Source organism: Corticium candelabrum, chromosome 16 (assembly GCF_963422355.1).
Source record: "Corticium candelabrum chromosome 16, ooCorCand1.1, whole genome shotgun sequence".
Classification (NCBI taxonomy): domain Eukaryota; kingdom Metazoa; phylum Porifera; class Homoscleromorpha; order Homosclerophorida; family Plakinidae; genus Corticium; species Corticium candelabrum.
This window is the reverse complement of record NC_085100.1, coordinates 5193823-5214330: the sequence shown is the minus strand read 5'-3', so window position 1 is coordinate 5214330 and position 20508 is coordinate 5193823. Positions and strand designations below refer to the sequence as shown.

Genomic DNA, 20508 nt, shown 5'->3' with positions numbered 1-20508 from the left:
ATATCCAGATCTAAGCTGTGCACGTGTTCAGAGTTTCTACATACTAGTCTTCACACATAATAGAAAGACTGTAACTACCAAGACTAAAGGCTGTCCTTGCTTAGAAACCACAAATATGATTATTGGCATAAAGAAGTTAATAAGGCCATTGCTACGCCTAGTTGACAAAAGGATATATGCAAAGTGGTTTCATAGGAATGAAGAAAATACTGCATTGGTAAACAGCAAGAGCAATTTGCTCATGAAAGATTCATGTTTACTGACTTTGAGCCTCCTTCAACATGGCATTTTATTTTACTGAATCAGAGCTTCCTGCATGTTATGATCAGCAAGTGCTCAAATCCTAAATGACTGTTGCTGAAAGGTGATGTCAAAAAGTGCATTCAGTTCTTCAATAGACGTTAGGTAGGCATTTTTACCATCACAAGGGGGGATATATGTACAGTACTCGCCAAAGTATGCCATAATGGTCCCGAGTAAGCTCCCATTCCCACTTTTGGCCTAGGCTCTAAGATTCACACCTCTTTTGCTCTTTAATTAGTGCTAATTGGCATGTTCTACAGTGACTGTTTGCTAGGGCTGTGCTGCATGTAGGAATGCTAATACAATTATTCATCATTTTCTTATGCCTTTGACATGTGTAGCAGCCATGCAGAAAAGAATTCACAGTTGAAGAATGGCATCACCACAATGGCTTCCTGGTGTCAAAAATTGCCAACCAATTTAGTATTGACAGTTGGTGCCTCATTAGGGCTTGAGCAGGCCTGGCACTTGAGTCAATTCATTAATCAATTCCACCAATTAACACCTCTATGTGTCAGTCTATTAAGTAATGTCCCATGCCCACTTTCACTTTGATGCTAGCCAACCACGGGGTGGGATAATACTCAGTGAGTACCACATCAATTGCTTAATAATATCAAACAAATCGATTGACCTGGGCTCACAACAGGGCATATGACAAAAACATCCTCTGAGATGACCAGCTGTGTTTTGAACAACCAAAATTGTGCCTTTAATAGCCATTCAGGCAAAAAACATTGGAATCCATATTTTGGCATACTACCATGATGGTGTCTTTTCTCAAAAGAATAGAACAGTAACAAATATTATAAAAGCATTTAACAAATATTGAAGAGCAGTCGTAAACCTACTAAAGGGTTGACTGAGTTTAAGTGGCAATTCTTCGCAAAAAAACTTCATTTATAAACAAACAGCATTGCCGGTCAAAGTAGTGGTTTTGGTTTGTTTCTATACAGTAGTTGACTTGGTCACTCTGTCAGCTGTCCTGGCCTTTAGTGCTAGTATGTTAATTCCATAAATTGTAAACACATTTCTGAATTAAAGCCAGTGCATGAAGTCATATCAGCATCTTAACCAACAAGTCCTATCTTTTATGTCCTCCACTCAATTATGCAGGAAAACATTTATGCTGATGGTGCTATCTTAGAACAAGAGAGGTTAAGTACAAGTTAACAACAGAAAGAACCAATTAATTTCCACAAGAAACAAGCAATGGGTTTCTGCTTCTTGCTATGCTTAGCGACTCCCATAAAACTTAGTCGTTCTTTACTGTGTAGTGACAACATTTAGATTTTTGACCATGGCAAATTCATGATGGACACTTAGTGGTTATCATTAGACCATACAAACTACATATAGTTTCGTGTCAGTGCCCGCATCACTAGCCTCCTGCATGCCCCTCCCCTAGACACCTGTGCATGCACCAGCGGCCATATTGTTACATGTCCATCTCGTGCATTCACTCGACAGTTGCCAACACCATGAGTCTGATGTGCATTATATAGTGTGTAGTCACTTTTAAACATACAGTTGAACCTCAATAATCCGAACAGCTCTGTGCCAAGCCCTGTCCAGATTAGTGAAGTTGTTTGGACTACCAAGAACACCAAAAAGCATAGCCTTGGAGGTCCAGACCTTGTCTCAGACACCCAGACCTCTGGTGCATTAATGTATCTCTACACATACCGTATTACCGCACATAAAAGCGCATGTGCTTATACGTGAAAACCGGCTTTCACCAAAAATTAACGCGTTCATTCCGATATGAATTCACATAGTAGCGCATGCGCTTTTATGTGCGGTGATACGGTATGTCGTGTTTGTGGTAAAGGACACAGTTGCAACGCCTACATGTACTTCTAAATAAATGTGACAGTCAAGATTTACAATAATCAGATACGTGCATTTACTGGAAACTAGATTACCGCAACCCGGATCACAGGCTGCCCAATAAGATCTGGGTATGCAAGGCAGGGCACCAAAGGTAATCGGATTAGCAAGGTTCGACTGTATTAAAGCTGTGAGCCTGTGAAACCTACTGACTACAATAACGTGTTAATATTAAATTGTGAGTAGAACAATTTCTTAATATTAAGCAAATACCGCATACACGTGTACCGTCCGCACCTAAATTCAAGAAGAGGTTGACACGAAATTATGAGTCGTTTGTATGACTTTGTGAAACCTGCAAACAGCAAGCAGGCCAGAAGGCCATTAAAATCGTGCTTGTGGGTCTAGCTGTCTAGATCATCTCCAAATCCACCATCTAGATCTCAAAAACCCAAATGACAGATGCTGCAATCATGAATGTTCTTAGCACTCAATCATTGACAAAAGGACAGCTTGAACATATTGCAATGACCTACTTGTAAGATTCATGACATACCATATAAGATGAAACATTGGCGGAAATTTATTTTGGTGGTTTACTGCAAATTGATGGGAAAAGCATATTGGCAAATGGACATCATTGTTAATAATTGATTTACATATGATATTCCTCACCCACTAGAGCTAGGTGGCCGTGTCATCAAGGAGTTTGCGATTGACATACATGCAGCTGCATTCACAGCCATCACGTTTTCCTAGCATACTGGTCTCCAACAGCTGTAACAGTATACTGATGAAGAATTACTGTGTCAGCGCAAAGAACGTGACCGTCATGACTCCTACTTCATCATAGCTTCACGGTCTCATGCTCATGTCTAACCTTCTTGCTAGACAGCTAGGGTATAGGCACAACAAATGGCAAAAAGGGGTTACCATCCTTTGGCCTGTGACCATAGACATGTAGCTAATCCACGCGGGTGGCGACATCAACATATCCCGGTGGTCAAATTAATGGCAGATTTATATTGGCGCTCGCTGAAAAATCCGCCAATCCACCAAAATAAATTCCACACCAATATTTCATCTTATACGGTACTTTCAACTTCTGATGGGGTTGCAGTCTCCAAACAAATGGACCAGAAGAAAAGCTTGTTATGATAATAAGACATAACCACATTGTATGTCTCTTATAGTAGTTCTTTAGCTATACAATATAAGATGAAATAGTACTGAGGATCTTATTTTGGCCACTCTGAAATCTGCCTTTTGGCCACTAGATATTGTGACATCATGTTGACTTCATCACCCCGCATGCATCAGGTACAATGGTGACGTGGTGGTAGATCACGTGAATGAGGCCACAACATGCCGGTAACCCCTGCTTGCCATCTATTGTGCCTACCCTGTCTAGCAGGGAGGTTAAACACAAGAATGAGGCCGTGAAGCTATTGATGAAACAGGAGGAGTCATGCAAATTACAGTCTGTGCTGACACAGCAATTCTTCATCAATACAGTAGTTGCAGACCAGTAAGTTACAAATTATAATTGTGATGGCCACGAACACAGCTGTCAATCGCATCCTCCATGACCTTGCCACTTGACAACTGGGTGGGGAATATGGTACATCTAACAATAATCCAACAACAACCGCCAAATAAAGTCCGCCAATATGTTAGCAAACCGTCAAAATAAATTCTGCCAATGTTTCATCTTATACGGTAAAATACTTGTTTGATAAAAAAAGCAGATTAAAGAATGTCTTGATTAGTTATCAAAATTAAAAGAAATGTACAAAAGCTGACAGGAGCAAGTTCCAAAGACTATTAAGTAAGCAACTAGTAATTTAAGTAAGCAATGGCAATTTGACTTCCGAATTATGCTCACGAGTGTTCTCATGAAAGGCAACCAGCTTGGTGTGAGCACTCCCAATCAACATTCAGTTGGACAATGCAAAGTGTACTTAACCTTTGCTCGCAATTGTATCAAACTTCATCTCAAAAATATGTGTATTAAAACACCAGGCTGATGCTTAGCCGGAATTTTATGAACAGAACAAGGTCATTTAGACAGGTCTGTTAGTATCTACAGTAGAGTACCTACCGTCCCACGCCATGTATGCTTTAATTAATAAACACGTGCTATGAATGCTTAGTACACGCTATACGCATCATACACTTGCGACAGATAGTTACAAACCAGAGTTGAAAACTCTAGTTACAAACGTAGATACAGTACAACACACGTACATATAAATGCAATATCCTGATTTCAGTATCACTTCCTATCTACTTCTGGACCAAAAAGAAATCATCAACATTTTATGCTCCGCCCCAAAGCGTACAACTACTCTTACCCCCTTAGCCCTAGCGTATTCTTTGTACGCTTGAGTAAACGTCAACAATTATGAACCTCTAAGTGGAAAATAGATGTCTTTAGACAGACATACAGTTACATAATGCATGTTGCTAGATTCATGTTTCAAATGTATTGAACAGACAGACAGACAGACAGACAGACAGACAGATTTACAGCCAAGCAGACTGTGGTATAGCAAGCATGCACTTTAGGTGTGATTGTAGACTGTGGTATGTTACTCTATCCGTAACCTAGCATGGAGTGCACTTGTGTATAGTAATGTATGTGCGGTTTGCTGTAGCAGAAATAGATTTTTATATAACTGGTGCACCGAGCCTGTATACGCGATACTAGGTCAGACTACAGCGGAGTAGTAATAGCTGACAAGGTATACAACACAGACAGACAGATATACAGGGAAACAGTCAGAAACCTGCCAGCGAAAGCATCATCATATTGAATAAACAATTAAGTCTCCCACCTTGTCCCTTGCCCACTGAATGGTGTGCTCAATGTTAGCTGGAAAAGACTTCAGAGTGCAATAGGGAACATCCTGGTCTGGAGGATCTTGCTAAAGAAAAATATGTATCAACTAAATCAATGATAGATAAAAAAAGGGCCAACCTGGCTCGAATAACACTCGGTCAAGTGCGGAACAATTACCTACATAAAGAACAATACAATTTGGAACAATAAATGTTAGCAATGGAAAGGACAAACAATAAAGTGAGTACAATGTTGCTTTCACTTGCAAACAACAGAACATGCAGTACAGTCATTCCTTCTTCAAATATGACGTGGGAAATAGCTACCACCTTCAAGCAAAGACAAGCTAACAACTGTTTGTCGTCGTGCTGATACTTCTCATTGGATACTGTATCAAAGTTTCTCAGAAAATGTAGACATGTAAGAGAAATCAAGCCCTTTGAAGTATCGCTTCCAGGAATAATTAGTTTCTTAACCAGTAATGACATAAAAGAATAAATATAAGAAATGCACCTAACATATAATGTGAAACTATACTACCTCATCCTAACTAACACAAGAAATGTTATGTGACTACTAAACTGTTCAAGCATATCATAGACACAACTGACACTGCAAGTGCTCACAAGCATTTCATTAAACCGTTATGGTATCTAACTCCAGAACTTCACTTTGTATACTTCAAAAGCCATAAGATCTCCATGCAAATACATGTAATGTATATGCATTTATACAATGACCTTGATTTAGTTGTTACTGTTTTCTACATATGGCATTCATTTACATTACCGCTCCCAATGTTTTCACACTGAAAAGCCAATATCACATCCTGTGTGATGTAACCTCCTGACAGCCAACTGACTGCCACAGTACTGTGCTAGGAATCACTGAGAGATCACTAGACCTCTCACTGAATGAAAAAATTCGCATGTGATGACCAAAGAAGCCAACACCAGCCTGTCTTTCACAGCTTGCACCAATAACTCCTAAATTCAACACACCATCTGCCAGTGCAACACCCACATATAATCAAGAGGTACTATGAAATGGCTAAGAATAACATGAAGCTAGAAACTTCTACAGCTGATAAGTTTGGACCAGAAGGAAAGTCAGTGCTGTTCATTTCCTTCGACTGAACTTTCCATCAATCTACACAGGGCTAACAAAAACAATGCAAAACAGCATTAGAAAATGATAAAAATGACTTGGAGGTTAGAAGAGCCCCTCCAATAATTACTGACCAGCTGCAAGCTGAAGTCATAACATCAATCAAGGAACAGTGTGAGATGGGTGCAGCAGTCAATTCCTTTCTTTTTCAAAAGCTGATTGCATTATAATTGAGCGTAGAGACAAATTCTTCTAAGACAGCAAAGTGTTACAGTTTGATTTCAGTACATCTTGGATCAACAAACTGTGTTGCAGCCTCAAACTTACTATCAAACAACTACCACAACCTAAAAGACCAGCATCCGAATTTCATCCACCTCTATATTCCTGCTGGATGTATCTACATCAAAACTGCAGGCCACTGATGTTACATTAATAGGCATATAAAAGCTGTGATGAAACAACATGCAGAAATGTACCTGCCATCACAAGTAGTGGAACAGGTGGATACGGGTGTACAACCACAAGTGATGCTTGACCTGGAACTATGTACAAGCTTATACAGTCATTGAAAGATAATGTACCATGACAGAACAGGAGAGAAAGAACTGGCTGATCCAAGGCAATGCTTCTATGAGCATGGAAAAAAGTTTTCCAATCAACAGCTTTGGAACATCATAAAAGAGAACTTTGCTTCTGATGTTACATTTACAACCCCATATCAAGGTTGTAATGCTTTCAGTGGTATAGCCAGGATTATTTTTAACCAAAGCAAGTTGGTATAAATTTGCAATTGATATAAATTTGATTAGTAATACCTACAATTTTTCCTAGTGCACACAGTGACATCAAAGACAAATTTCAGCTCACATTATCAACAAATGGCACTACATAGTCAGCTACCAACACAAAATTCTGAATAATTATCATGAGACAAGCAGCCGCTGAATCAGTCTGCTTTCTTTCTCGCTGAAGACTCGATCATGCCGTGGGCATGCAACAGAAACGAGACCAGGATGTGAACACATGATGGGAACACACCTATTTTTCTAGAGAGGCAACCGCCCCATTGCCTCATGCCTAGCTATGCCTCTGGTTTTCAGAGGTGTTGTGTGACTGTGTGTAAACGTGATATCTCTTGAAAAGCTTAACATATCAATATGAAATTCTTAGAATATGAAGATATTGCCAAAATCTCAAGACAAATTTGAAAATGGGCACTCAGGGTTGACAAATTGATTAATAAAAACTAAATAATTAACTGATAAATATCGTGCTGCACAATGGCTTTTGGATAATAGCAGGACCACTGTACTTCTTATTGCTCAACATTACCCCGGCATCTCTTTCCTTGATCGAATAGATTTTCTCTTGCCCATTGCATGAAAGTGGTGTTGTATTGAAATTTCCCAAATATGCCTCCATAGAAACCTGTTTCACATTCTGTGCTAAACTATCTCTTCATGAAGATAGATGCCCCAGAATCCAACTCAGAAGAGAACACTACGCTTGGCACATGGGTTATGCAATCCCATCGTAAATGCAGTGTTCTCCCCAGAAATCTTAAAATGCAGAGGGGATACTCCGTGAAGTGGACGTTGCCAACACCACGCCCACTTCTCGCAATGCAAGAAGCTTCATCAGTTGCCGCTCGTTTTCTTTCAACAATGCAGATGTTCTTATCTTCAACAGCATTGCTCATGAAGAAAGACTCAGTAGTTCTCTGCGACACCAACATGACACATGCACTTCGCTGACATGTATACCTACTTGCATGTGAACACCAGCTGCGAAAGCGTGGCAAAGGGCTGCATGCATGGGTGTAAAAGTGTTAGTGTTCTGCATAATTAGATACAACCCGCTGTCTTAGTTAATTAATTAATAAGCTTACTTCTAGATCCTCAAGTCTTGGCATCTGGAATGATCTACTTTACCTAAAAGCTTAATTGCTTAGAATAATAACTCAGAGCAGCCCACGCTGCCAAAAGATCCTGGGAAGAACACTGAAATGGTTTCTAGTTGATCCTGAGAGACCAGCCTGACAATCATAAAATAGTTGTAGAGATAAACTAGAATGTTTAGGCAATTGAATTAGATTAGTAGAATAATGAAAAACAATTAAATAAAAAATTACTGATATCACACCAAGACATCACACAAAATCATGATTAAAAGCTATAAAATTATTTTTAGAGCCTCATAGACAATAAACTTGAAAAACATTAGGAACAGTAAGGCATAAGTAAGTATCTAGAAAGTTGAGGCATCATATTGCAAGACAACTAGCTAAGATGTCTCAGATTATCAAGAAAAATCTCTCTCTGGTAGTTCAATTACATGTAAAGACTGCACATAAGGATAGCAAAATTATCAACAATCCAGTTAAAAGTCAGACAAGACTGGGTAAACAATTCTTATTTGTTATTCATGCAATTACACTAACTAAAGCAAGGCGTCTATTTGAGAACAGCATTTATTTCTAATGCATTTTTACAAATGCAGCATTAAAGGTGCCTGCTCACGAATTCATGTGCACATGTCGACACACCCACGTAAACTTGAAATCATGCCTTTATCCACACATGTATACCATTTACCAGTTTGAAATAGCTTGCTGTTACACAACAAAACGATTTCTTGATCTTTCCCTGTTGCATGTGACCTGAAAATGGATCTGGAACTTCGAGGCTAGACCTAGCTGTGGATCATGTAAAGATAGATGAGCGATCTACGTCAGCGGCATCTGGTACTTCTCCATGGCTACTTTCATGCTCATAGAGTCTTGGATACCATCACCATACCATGATAATGCTCTGATTTCCACACATTTCCGGATCACGTGCAACAAGAAAACGATCGAGAAAGCGCTTTGTCGTTCAACAGCAAGCTATTTCAAAATGGTAAATGGTAACTGGTAAATGTGTAAAAAGAATCTAACACACTTGTCGTTAGCTTTCTCAAAATGTCAAGTACGAGGAGCAAACTGCTGTAGCAGACAAGAATGCAATTCGTATCTCTTTATACACTAGGACTAAAGACTGTATGTCATAGAACATGGTGCACCCTAAAGCCCTGTTCACAATAACTTCATTGGCACCAACATAGCATAACGAAATGGAACGAACGTAGCAGACACTTCTTTCCAAGCATTCCTCTTAGCAATAGTGTCTTTGTATGCATGGGAAGTCACTTGCCACAAGCAAGAGTACCTTTGACGGTTTCAACTAAAAAAATTTAGCTTCTCCTCCATATTTTACAAATTGGTGCCCGCTAGCGTAACCATGCACGGATTCCTTGCACCATGGCTATTGGTCAAACGTTTGGTTTCTCTCCATTGGAATAGAACACCAACGTAATCCAATGTAATCCAACGTAATCCAACGTAACGTAAAGTGACGAACAATAACCTGGTTCACAATAAAGCGTTTGTTACGTTCTGTTGGTGCCAACGTATATATTGTAAACTGGCCTTAAGATGTTCCCTTGTTCTGCTTCGTTATGACATAACTGCCACAATTTCAAGTTTGCGTGGGTGTATCTGCATGTGTTTGGTGAATCGTGAGTGGGCACCTTCAACTGTAATGTCGCATAATAAAACCGAGGCTTAGTTCCGCATAAGTCAGATTTGCCTGCAGGCTTCAATTCAAAACAGACTCTAGGTTGAGACAGGCAACCCTGACAACTGAATGCACTTTTGAAGCTGCAAGATTAGAATTGGCATTTGCAGCTCTGACCACAGCCAGTTTGAATGTAAGTGTACTGTCCCTTTTGGCTGTGTATGGACAGTGTTGATATAAAAAACAAAGCAACAAAACGAGGGGGAGAAGAGCAGAAAAGTGCGATAGCAGCTGACTGGCATGTGCAACTCAGCAAAGACAATTGGCCAAATGAAACTGCACATGCATGATTTGTCATTTACAAGCCTTGGCTTACATTCAAGACAGGCAACTGTAACAGGAACGACACTAAAATGTCAGCTTGTGCTTGAGACCAGCTTCTATTCAAAGTTGGCTTTTTAGATACGTGACATTATGGTATATACACTGTCACTAGAACTGGGAAACAATTGTAACAAACCTGCACATGACCCTTTGCACCCATTGTTCCTGATTCCAAAAGTGCTCGCTGGTTAGTCACACAACGACTGGACAGAACAAAACATCTACCATCACACAGACAACCACATATGTCATACCAACTGCAAACTGCAATGACCTGTCCATATATCTTCGAGCTTCTACATTATCAAGTGCATTTACAATAAGATCCTGATTCAAGAAGAAAGAATCATTGTACATTGTCTTCTCAGTTTGAGGACAAACTAAATGCATCAAAAGACAATCAGTCTGTTGCCGAGAACACATCTGAAATATGAGTCTGTTAATCACTTACCTTTGTGTTGATGAGAATCAATGCGAATCTCTATAAAACACTACAAAATCATAAAACTATCAAAGACATCAATATCAACTGACCAGGATTAATTTCCTGTGTAGCAGCAGCAGCTACAGTTGACTTGGGTTGCTAAAAAGCACATACAATAGTCATCTAATCAAAATGGGAACTTCTCTAATAATGTTGTCTCGGTAGTAAATTCATAAGTTTGAAGTCCAAAACAAAAGCTACAAGATGACAATAACAAATAAAACCTATCATAACAACAAAGTCTAAAAGTACTACCTTAGTTAAGATTTCATTTGTCGTATTATATCTAATCAGTACGTGCACACATACAGAATCAACCCTAATATATAAAATCTGTTAACACGACTTATAAAAAATGAGTACAAATATATAACGTAGCGTCAGGTCAGGTCAACTTATGCTAACAGTAACTGCAACCAACTTAGACTAAGTAGAGCAAATCATCAATGAAATGTAATGTTGCAAGCATCATTTTTCGAATATAAAATGGCAAACTGGCAATACTGGCTTTAGTATGCCCAAAAGTAAAAAAAGATTTGTAAGAAATGACTTGATTAAGAGTACACAAGACTTACCCAAAGTCGGTTGAGTAAATGTTAAAGAGAAAACACTGAAAACACTATCCAATTTACATGACCACTAGATCTCTGACAGTGACATAAAACATAACCCAACCACCATGTGCTTTGCCGAAGCCCAAAAATCAATAAGCCTGGCAACAGCACTTTAATTTACTCCAATCCTATATGACCCACTACCTGAGATCTATACTGTCACCCAATTCACTTGAACCTCTCAAGCTGATGTTGAAGCACACTACAGGCAAGCATGTAATTTCAGCAAAAAATAAGCTGCCCAATTATACAACAATAAAACAATCTCAAACAACTGCTCAAACATTTATCATACATGCATGAGAACAATAATGGTACATAGCAGTTGCACATGGTAAGCTACACAACTGAGTACAAGTCTGGACTGCATATACATGTTTCTTTAACAGTTCAAAAGAAGCAGTTGATTTGCAAAATCATGTTCTTCTGCAGCAGTTACTTGAATTTGTTGAGCTGCAGACAATGCCATAGGAAAGAGTTATAAAAGGCAAAAAAAAACAAGACAAAGAACAATAACCAGCAAACCAAAAATCAGCAATGGTTTCATTGTTTAAAAAACAGTTTGTGGTATATTTAGAAACAGTGCAGCATAGCTAACACTGCAAGATTTTCATTTGTATTCTTGAAGATATTTCAAGATGATTTCTGAAGGCCCAATAATCCAGAAATGCCCTCAAACATACTGGCCCTTACACATAAAGTACTACAGTACTCCGTACATACACTCTCGTTTGAATTAAAATCACATACAAAATAATAGTTAAAACGAAAAACAGTGTTGGAGCCAGCCTCAGTGAGAACATGCAGACAGGAAACAGTGATTTGTCAAAAGATTTTCTATGTAGTTAAACACAAATGGATTCCTACACCTCCGCAATGCAGAACGCAAACCACTTTGTGACGTGATTGCACTGTACATACTTTAGCAAAGAAATTTACCTGTGTAAATTGGTAGCTTTAAATCAAGCTATGTTTCATTCACAGCTGGACGTGGACGTGAATACACATTTGGACATCAGAGAACATGCAAGTGTTCTCACATTTAGTTGCTTTTTGGCCGCAGTCATCAACAACCTGGTAAACCGTACAGCTTTACACTTACACCTGCATTGTGACATCACAAACCGTTATGTCTGTGATTGGCTCAAAATCACATCATTTGCGCTCATACCAACACACAAATCTCAACACAGTACAGTATACATACCCAATTAGAAGGATCTCGCCAAGACTTGCCCTAATTAATATTTAACATCACTCGTAATACATGCCCGCTAGTTGTGATACCGCGTAGACATGAGACAGTGTGGGCTTCAATGGGGCAACGTGCCAGGTTGTGAGGGATTTGTGAACGATGGGTTAACCAGAGTGGTCAGCTCACATGCTGAGCTCCGACAAGTGACATGAAGAGGTCACTGAGGGTGATGTTGGAGGATCAACACCCATTAGAACCACCACGTACTTAAGTCCAAGAGGTCAAGCTGACATTGGAGACTGGCCCACCCCGCTTGAGCCCAAGAGGTCAGTGGAGTTGTCAATGGAGGCTCAACACACCATCACAGAACCCATTCCATTTAACAACGTACATGAGACAACTGGCTTGAGCTAAAGATGTTAGTCGCGTTGATATTGCAACCTGAGTGGAGGTACTTGTAGCCTCAAACTTCCAGACCAGAGAGCGTGCAAAGCGCACGAACTCTAGTCTGGACCAAAACAATACTACAATGATTTCGAAAGTACTTATCAAAAAGCGATGCTAAATGGTAGCCAAACATATACAGCGTAGAATCGTTTTACCTAGTTCAACAATGAGATGGAAAGATACTGTGCTTTTGCATTACACAAACATATCATTTGTAAATGCCATGAGATCTCACAAACACAGAAGAGATGTCTCGTCTGCCGTGTTTGCAGCGATATCTTGGTGGACGGCACGAAACGACGACTCTTTAAATCTGCGACAGAACGTTAGCTAGTCTAACCGCTTGACCAGTAGTCAAAGGTGATGGTTTATCGACGCTGCTGTGCATGTCCTGTCACTGCAAGCCGGAAAGATCGAAGAACTGGAGCTGAAACTCTAACTAAGACGTGTGCGTGCGCAAGAGTTTCTATTCACAGCTCTGGCGTGCACTCAGCGCCCACAAGGATTTCACACGTGCATAATCAGCGTTAGTGCACTTAACATAACCAATTACTGCTAAACCAATCAAAATTTACAACCTCCGTTCCGGTTCTAAGATGCTGATTGGCTTAGAAGGCTATTTCCAAAATCATTTTAGTACTGTTCTGGAGACTAGAGTTCGTGCGCTTCGCGTGCTCTCTGGTCTGGAAGTTCGAGGATAAGATACTTGTAATGTTGGGGCAAGACTGGCCCGAACAAGGCCTTTCCCCAAATGGCACGCTACCCCCAAAGAGCCAGAAGGCTGCATGTGTACCAAAGCGCTGGAATACAGCCTGAGACCATCAAATTCAACATACATATACATACAGATATATATATATATATATATATATATATATATATATATATATATATATATATATATATGCATTAACCATCTCTATCGTGAGCAAACATGAAAGAAAACAGATGTCAGTCAGCGGACCATGATGGAAAGTTTGTAGGAATGTGGGCTTTAGCAAGAGTGTTTGCCACAAAAGAGAGGGCCTTGCCATTCAGTTGGATGTATTCGTTGGTAGCAGTCTAAAGAGCAACAACCGAGAGTATTGATCAGCCAATCTGGCAGGCCAGCGGCAGCTGCAGTTGTAGCTGCTCCAATCCAAAAGCTGTGACCAGCGAAATAATCTTGTACCCCAATTTATGTAGCAAAGACCTAAGCATAGAGGTAAGAGGTAGGGGAGAGAGAAAGGACCTGTCTGCGTGTGCAAATAGCTGTAGATCCAATGCTCTGAGACGGGCCAAATAGTTTTTCAATGGCTTTACCGGACAGACTGAATGGTGTGTCCGGCTAAGAAATAAGTTGATGCCCAAGAAGAACGGGTCCGTTTTAGAAGCCTTGATGTGCAGCCAATACCCATTGCCGTCGGTTGTGAGATCAGAGCATAATAGCATTCGGTCCTTGTCACAATTGCTGGGGCTCAGAGCCATAAATTCTGAGCACTGTAGAAAGCAAAGAAGGCCATGGTAAATGCAGCCCAATACATCTGACGGTCGTCAATTGATAATTCAAGATGTTCTCGCAGCGCCAATTTCATTTGATCCATGATCTGGATAGTGATTGGAAGGTGAGGTTTTGGAGGCAGCCAAAGTCTGCGGCATCTGATGCCTCAAAGGGAAGGTGAATAGAAGTTGCTACGAGGTCTGGCATGCCTGTACGTTGATGGTGTTTGACGCCAGCCAGATATACCATTAGTGTCTGGTACTGCATTTCCAAAGCTGCTGACGCGACAAACTTGACGAGAGAAGACTCTTGAGGCTGAGAACAGTGACCACTTCTTCTGTCTGCAGAACTCCATATACAGTGACACACCTGTGCTGTAGGTACTTTGTGATGAGGCGTCAATGCTTTCGTTTAGAAAGAATGTGGCTGCTGGTCCGGAAGACCAATGATGAGGGCTACTGCAGGCAGTGGAGTTGGCCATGGTGCTACTAGAGGTGCCAATGCATGAAACTTGGGCATCTGTGCACGCAATGCGTCAGCAATTACGTTATAAGCACCCAGAATATGTCTAATAATGACAGCATAGGTATTGTTTGCCGCCGCAAAAACAAGGAACAGACGAGTGCCATGAGATTGGGGCAGTGAGATGAGCCGTGTTGCCATAAGTCGACTATGATCTGATTGTCACAATGGAATAAACCCGCTTGCCAGACCGATGCTTACCCCACGTCAAACAGGCTATGACAACAGCAAACAATTCTTGCCATGCTATGGACTTCCCTGATTTCAAGCGTCTGGTGTGGCTGTCAGTCACCACGGAACCAAGTTCCACTGTAGTATGCGCCAAACCGTGTGAATAAGACGCATCTGTGTAGAGCTCCATGTCTGCGACGGCAGACAGATGGACATCCAGCATCATTACCACCCCATTCCAGGACGGGAAAAAGCAATACCACCATTAGAAATCCTTCCTAGTTTCACTGTTAATGTAGACATGGTGATGACTCAATCGGATGGAGGTTGTCAGCTTGATGAGTCGGAGTAGAAAATTCGGCCAGCTGCACTGATCTTGCATGCAAAACTAAGCTTACCAAATATGGAATGTAAGTCGCGCTTGATCGCCTTATGGCGTGACAGTCATTGGGGAATTTCATCCATCAGGTCCCTCAGTTTTTCAGGAGGTAACCTAGCAACCAATGCCTCTGAGTCGAGTTTAATGCCTAAGAAAGTTATGGTTGTAGTCAAGCTTGTTTCTTTGCTCGGCTCCACCAGCACACCCAGCTGATGGGCTTTGTCCTTCACCCGTGTCATGGATGCACGGTAAGTGGAATTGTCAGGTTCGACAAAGAAGAAATCGTCGAGGTAGTGTAGAACATGATTAATGTTCAAACTCAAATTCAAACACGTCCACCACTTGATTAAGTAGTGGTGGTGAGAAGCATAGACCAAAGGGCAAGCGCTTGTCGACATAGTACTGGCCGTTCCAATAAACTCCCAGCAGGTCCCAATCCTCTTGGCAGATTTGGCACAGACGAAAGGCATGTTTCAAGTCCATGTAGCAACCCTGACTGGCCTGTTTCACAAAGGCAATGGCATTGCCAATTTTTCTTGTACTGTAATGGCACTCCTCCGGGTCGATGCCGTCGTTAATACTAACTCTTTGAGGAGCAAACAGGTGCACGATCAGTTTCCAGCTACCGGTTGTCTTGGACCACACCTATGCCAGAGCACTGGAGAGTTGGCAGAGGGGATTCTTTGTAAGGGCCAGCCATGTGGCCACGTTCGCATTCTAAATCAAGACAACTTAGGTTGAAAGATAAACGAAAGTAACGTGCACCAGTGTAGCCAAGATTGAAAACATGACGTAGCGACCAAAGCAGTGATTTAACAAATGTACAGGGTGATTATGTAGTGACATTGCAAAAACCTCAGGCTGAAGTGGAGTGTCTGGTTTATGCTTGTTTATTGGTGCCCTTGCGGAAACACGTGGCCTCTGGGTAATCACCATGGCAGGTGAAACATTCGTGTCGGAATTTGCACAGGCTTGATGAGGCTTTGGCTCTTGCATCTACCAGCGTTAAAGAAACGGCAGATTTGGGTTTGCCAAAAGGGTTGGAGATATTACCAGAAGATGCGGCTGCTCGTCTGGAGGGACGAAAGGACTGGTCGATGTTTGCACAGCTGTTGCCACGTGACCTGGCTGACCACCTGTATAGCAGGTGATAGAGGTTGTTGTGAGACCTGTGAAGCACTGAGCCCACAAGTGGTGGTTGATCGTGTCCCATCTTACACCCGTGGTCCTGTTGGAAAAATAACAAAAGGCTCTATTATATTTTAGCCAGGCTGAGGTTTGGTATTCCAAGCTAGCTTGAGTGACTATAGACTGGTAGCCAATAAGTTCGTAACTTCGTGCCAGATCTGCTAGTAAGACTGTAGCCGCATATGAAGACCAAGCCTGAAGCCACAAGCCGGTGTCACTGACATGTCTGCGCTTTGGACCGGATACCAAGGCTTTCGTTGCCATGGGGACCCCACCCATGATAGTCGTTACTTCAGTAAGTATGGTGTCAAAGTCAACATAGTCACCTGCTAATATCTTCCTCTTTGTCCCCTAGATAGCATCCAGGATGCCGGTTGATCACTAGATCTGGCTGCCGTCCAAGCGTGGCTGAAAGATGTGCGAGTGCTGGAACGACATGATTTTGATCTTGTGTGGGAACGGCAACTGGGCGATCTAGACCGTCGTTTGTATGGTGATCGGGACCTTAATGATGAGTGAGAGCTGCAGCTGCTATCACTGTTCCGTTCCCACGCTTGCGGCTCCACGTGACGTCCGGGTATGGCCCTCCCTTGTGGTGTGGCGGGAAGAGCCTGACCTGGATCTCGAACGACTGAGCATGGAACGAATAGTTTCAGACATGGCAGCTACCGATGCTTGTACTGCTGACTGGATCACAGTCTCTAGAGATGTCCTGTCGATTTGAGTAGCCATGGTAGGCATTTCCTTTGTCACCACCGTAGATAAAGCTGTTGCCAGCTCTGTAGTTGTTGTAGTCCCTCTGTCACTATAAAAAAAAAGAACAGTGGACAGTTACTTGATCCGTTCTGGCCTGGAACCAGTGGAGACAAGGTGATGTTGCTCTAGGAGTAAGTGAATTGACACGTCTGAAAGCAAAGCAATTTCTTCCGGAGACTGAGGAAGAGTGAGGGATGATGCTCGTTGGGTTGAACGGCTACTGTGCTAACTCATATCAAGAAAGCTACCAGCTATACATTGCTAACCGAACAATGCAACCTCCTCACAGTCATTTGTATTAATGAATAGCTCAACCTCTAGCTATTATTAACATTACAATGCTTCAACTAACCTTATACTCCTGATGTTAACCTACGTTTACTATTTTTGTAAGGTAATATTAATATTAATAAGATGATCTTCCAGATGATACTGGCTCCATGTAAGCTGGTGCCTTAATTTTACAAATAACCAATGCAGAATCTTTGTTAATTCCTCTATTAATATTAGCAATTACTCATGCAACATGCTGACAACTATCAACAATCGCTTGTACAATTGTACTTGTACTTGTACTTGTACTAGGGTTTTCGTGCCACTGTAAACTTTAAAGTACATCACCATCCAGCTTCCTAAGACTGTAGCCTCATACCAAATAGTTCAACAGTGCAAGAACTTGTTGAAAACACTTCAATACTCGTTTAAGCCTCTCAATCAAAGTAGAGAAAATCTAATGTGTTGTACACCCTACATACGTACTTAACCAAATAATTCTCTACAAAGTACATTTTTTAGTCTTAAACAACAAAACCTCATGTAACAGAAAATATTACTATTTAGTATCTTGTGCCAATTACTAAATTATTGAATTAAAATACACCACAAACAGTGGAATAACATTGAATCTTTAACATCTACCAAATTATAGTATTGTCCTTCTACTAAACACTATGCATAGCTAATAGATGAACATAATGCGGCACATTGAGACTACATTGCACCCTAGCAATAGCTGCCATGCAAAAGACAAAAATATTTGAGAAATATTACTGTTTGGAATCATCTTCATTTAATGACAAGTTGAAAAAAGAAATCATTTGCTAGAATACCGCAGGTATTTTACTTTTCTTCCTACATAACACCTCTCCCATAATTATTATATGTACAATGCAAACGTACAAAACTACTATAGCTACTACGCAGAGGCAGTGCACATACCAAAGATCAAAGCAAATACGATGAATATTAGACACTAATGATATACAGCAATTCCAGTCACATTACAGAAGTACAATAACATTTACCTGAATATGACGTGATCTAAACAAAAACTGTCTGTTGAGATTGGACTTCTCAATCAGATCATTATCGGTAACTGTCACCTACACAAAGCCTTAAAACAAACAGATTTTAATTGTCGAACACTTAAACACTAACCAAGCCATTAGGAGCCACTCCAATTCCCATCATTGCATAGTTTTTCAGCATCTCGCAACCAATAGCACCACAACCTACCTACAGTAACCCACCAAATTATATGTTCAATTTCCGACCTATTGCAGAAACAGCATGTACCATAAACATTTTCAGACCAGCTAGTCTTCCACATAATGCTTCACCAACACATAGCCTCAAAGGATCATATCGATCTCCCCTAATTTACAAAACACCAATATCTATAAATTTATATACGCAGTCGTTGCAGTGCTTTGTTGAGTATTTGGAATCAAATCCAATGCATAAGAATGGTTTAGTAAATAAAGGTGTACATAAACTTACAACAACGAATTAGTCCAATTGCATCCAATGTATTAAATCATGTTAGTAGATAGAGCTGCGAATGGCCAACCTGATAATAATAACATCCTCATTCAATTCTATAATTCAATTAGTAACTAGATACAATATCTTTAGCTATCTAAAAAGATGAGTATAACTCACTAAGATCTAAATATCAAAGCCAATACAAGATAAGAAAACTGCGTGCCAAAAGACTAGTCATGTATCAGCACTATGTCATACACAAGTATATAAAATAAGGTAATGTATCAGTACACTTACTCTCTTTTCATAAATTGAAAATAGATCAATCCTCCTTGTATGAGTTTACAGTACACAAGAAATCACTGACTGCAACGAGTGCAGTAACTTGGGCTTCCAGTAAAATACCATACAAACTCAATACTGTATTTCCCTGTTTAAGTGCTATTGCTCTTATTCATCAGTTTGTTGTACCCACAGCAATTTTTTTTAGAGAGGCACTTATTTATCAAGAAACACTGCAGGATTCACCATGTGAAATGCCATAACAATATTAGTATGTCTCTCAGTTCCTTCACCTCTTTCTTTTCTCTGCATTCCCTTGGACTCTTCCCTTATTCATGCAGTCTACTGTATTTACGTGACTCGATTTCCATGTAACTGTGCATATGATAGCACATCAAGGTTACTATTTTAAAAGAAGACAGTTATCTTCTGAGTCTTCTCATAAGTTGTACGTGTTACCGGTATTCTGACAGCAAGAAAAATGTCTACCATGAGACAGACACTCAAGGTGCAACTCTTAAAATAAGTTTGGTTGCCTGTCTAATTTCCAGTGCCTAATCGAGGGCAGTGCTCCTTTGAAGAAGAGCACTTGAATAAGAAAATATGGCAACTTTGTAGCCATTATCTCTGATTTTAAGAATTTAGCAGATATAGTAAAATTGTAAATAGTGTTCAGACACTTAGCATCTGCACAACAGAAAATTAACTCCATGCAAGGCCAGTCACCAACTCTCAGATACATCTGCAAGTATAAAGTATGTCATATATTCTAATTTCAGCATGTCTGTTCTAAACTGCTCTTAGTACCATATTTTCGATTAAATGCTGCCCTCGATTAAACGCTGCCCTCATTTAAATGCCACAGTTGAGAGTACAGATCAAACATAAATCCAGCCCTCGAATAAACGCCACATTTATGAATTCCAATAGATCTAGCTCAATGTTTAAAGGAAAAATCATATGTACTAGTCAGAGCATAGGTTGTAAGGATCTATCAATGTTAGTGACCTGAAGCCTAAGGGCTCAGCAACAAGATAACAGTGCTTTATGTCGATGTAAGTTGATAAAATAATTGAATAAGTTGTTTGTTGAAGCATGGTTGCTCTTGACTACTGTCTTCTATCAAACTGCAGGTCTCTATCACAGCCGAGAGGTCTCTATCATGTATAGAAGACCTCATAATGACCAATCAGCGTTCGTAAA

The 20508-nt window shown here is 40.4% G+C and overlaps 1 protein-coding gene across 2 annotated transcripts in view; it reads right to left on the bottom strand.

Moving 5' to 3' along the window:
* LOC134191871 (ubiquitin-like modifier-activating enzyme 6) overlaps window positions 1-20508 on the bottom strand; it is a 40724-nt gene that overhangs the window by 12042 nt on the left and 8174 nt on the right. For both annotated transcript variants that reach the window (XM_062660502.1, XM_062660503.1), the window contains 9 exons: window positions 18835-18913; window positions 18697-18774; window positions 18564-18641; window positions 10558-10606; window positions 10475-10504; window positions 10298-10403; window positions 10160-10226; window positions 5114-5152; window positions 4971-5060 (listed from right to left, as the gene is read on the bottom strand). In XM_062660502.1, coding sequence (XP_062516486.1) covers window positions 4971-5060; window positions 5114-5152; window positions 10160-10226; window positions 10298-10403; window positions 10475-10504; window positions 10558-10606; window positions 18564-18641; window positions 18697-18774; window positions 18835-18913 — 616 coding nt within the window. The remainder of the gene's footprint in view (window positions 1-4970; window positions 5061-5113; window positions 5153-10159; window positions 10227-10297; window positions 10404-10474; window positions 10505-10557; window positions 10607-18563; window positions 18642-18696; window positions 18775-18834; window positions 18914-20508) is intronic.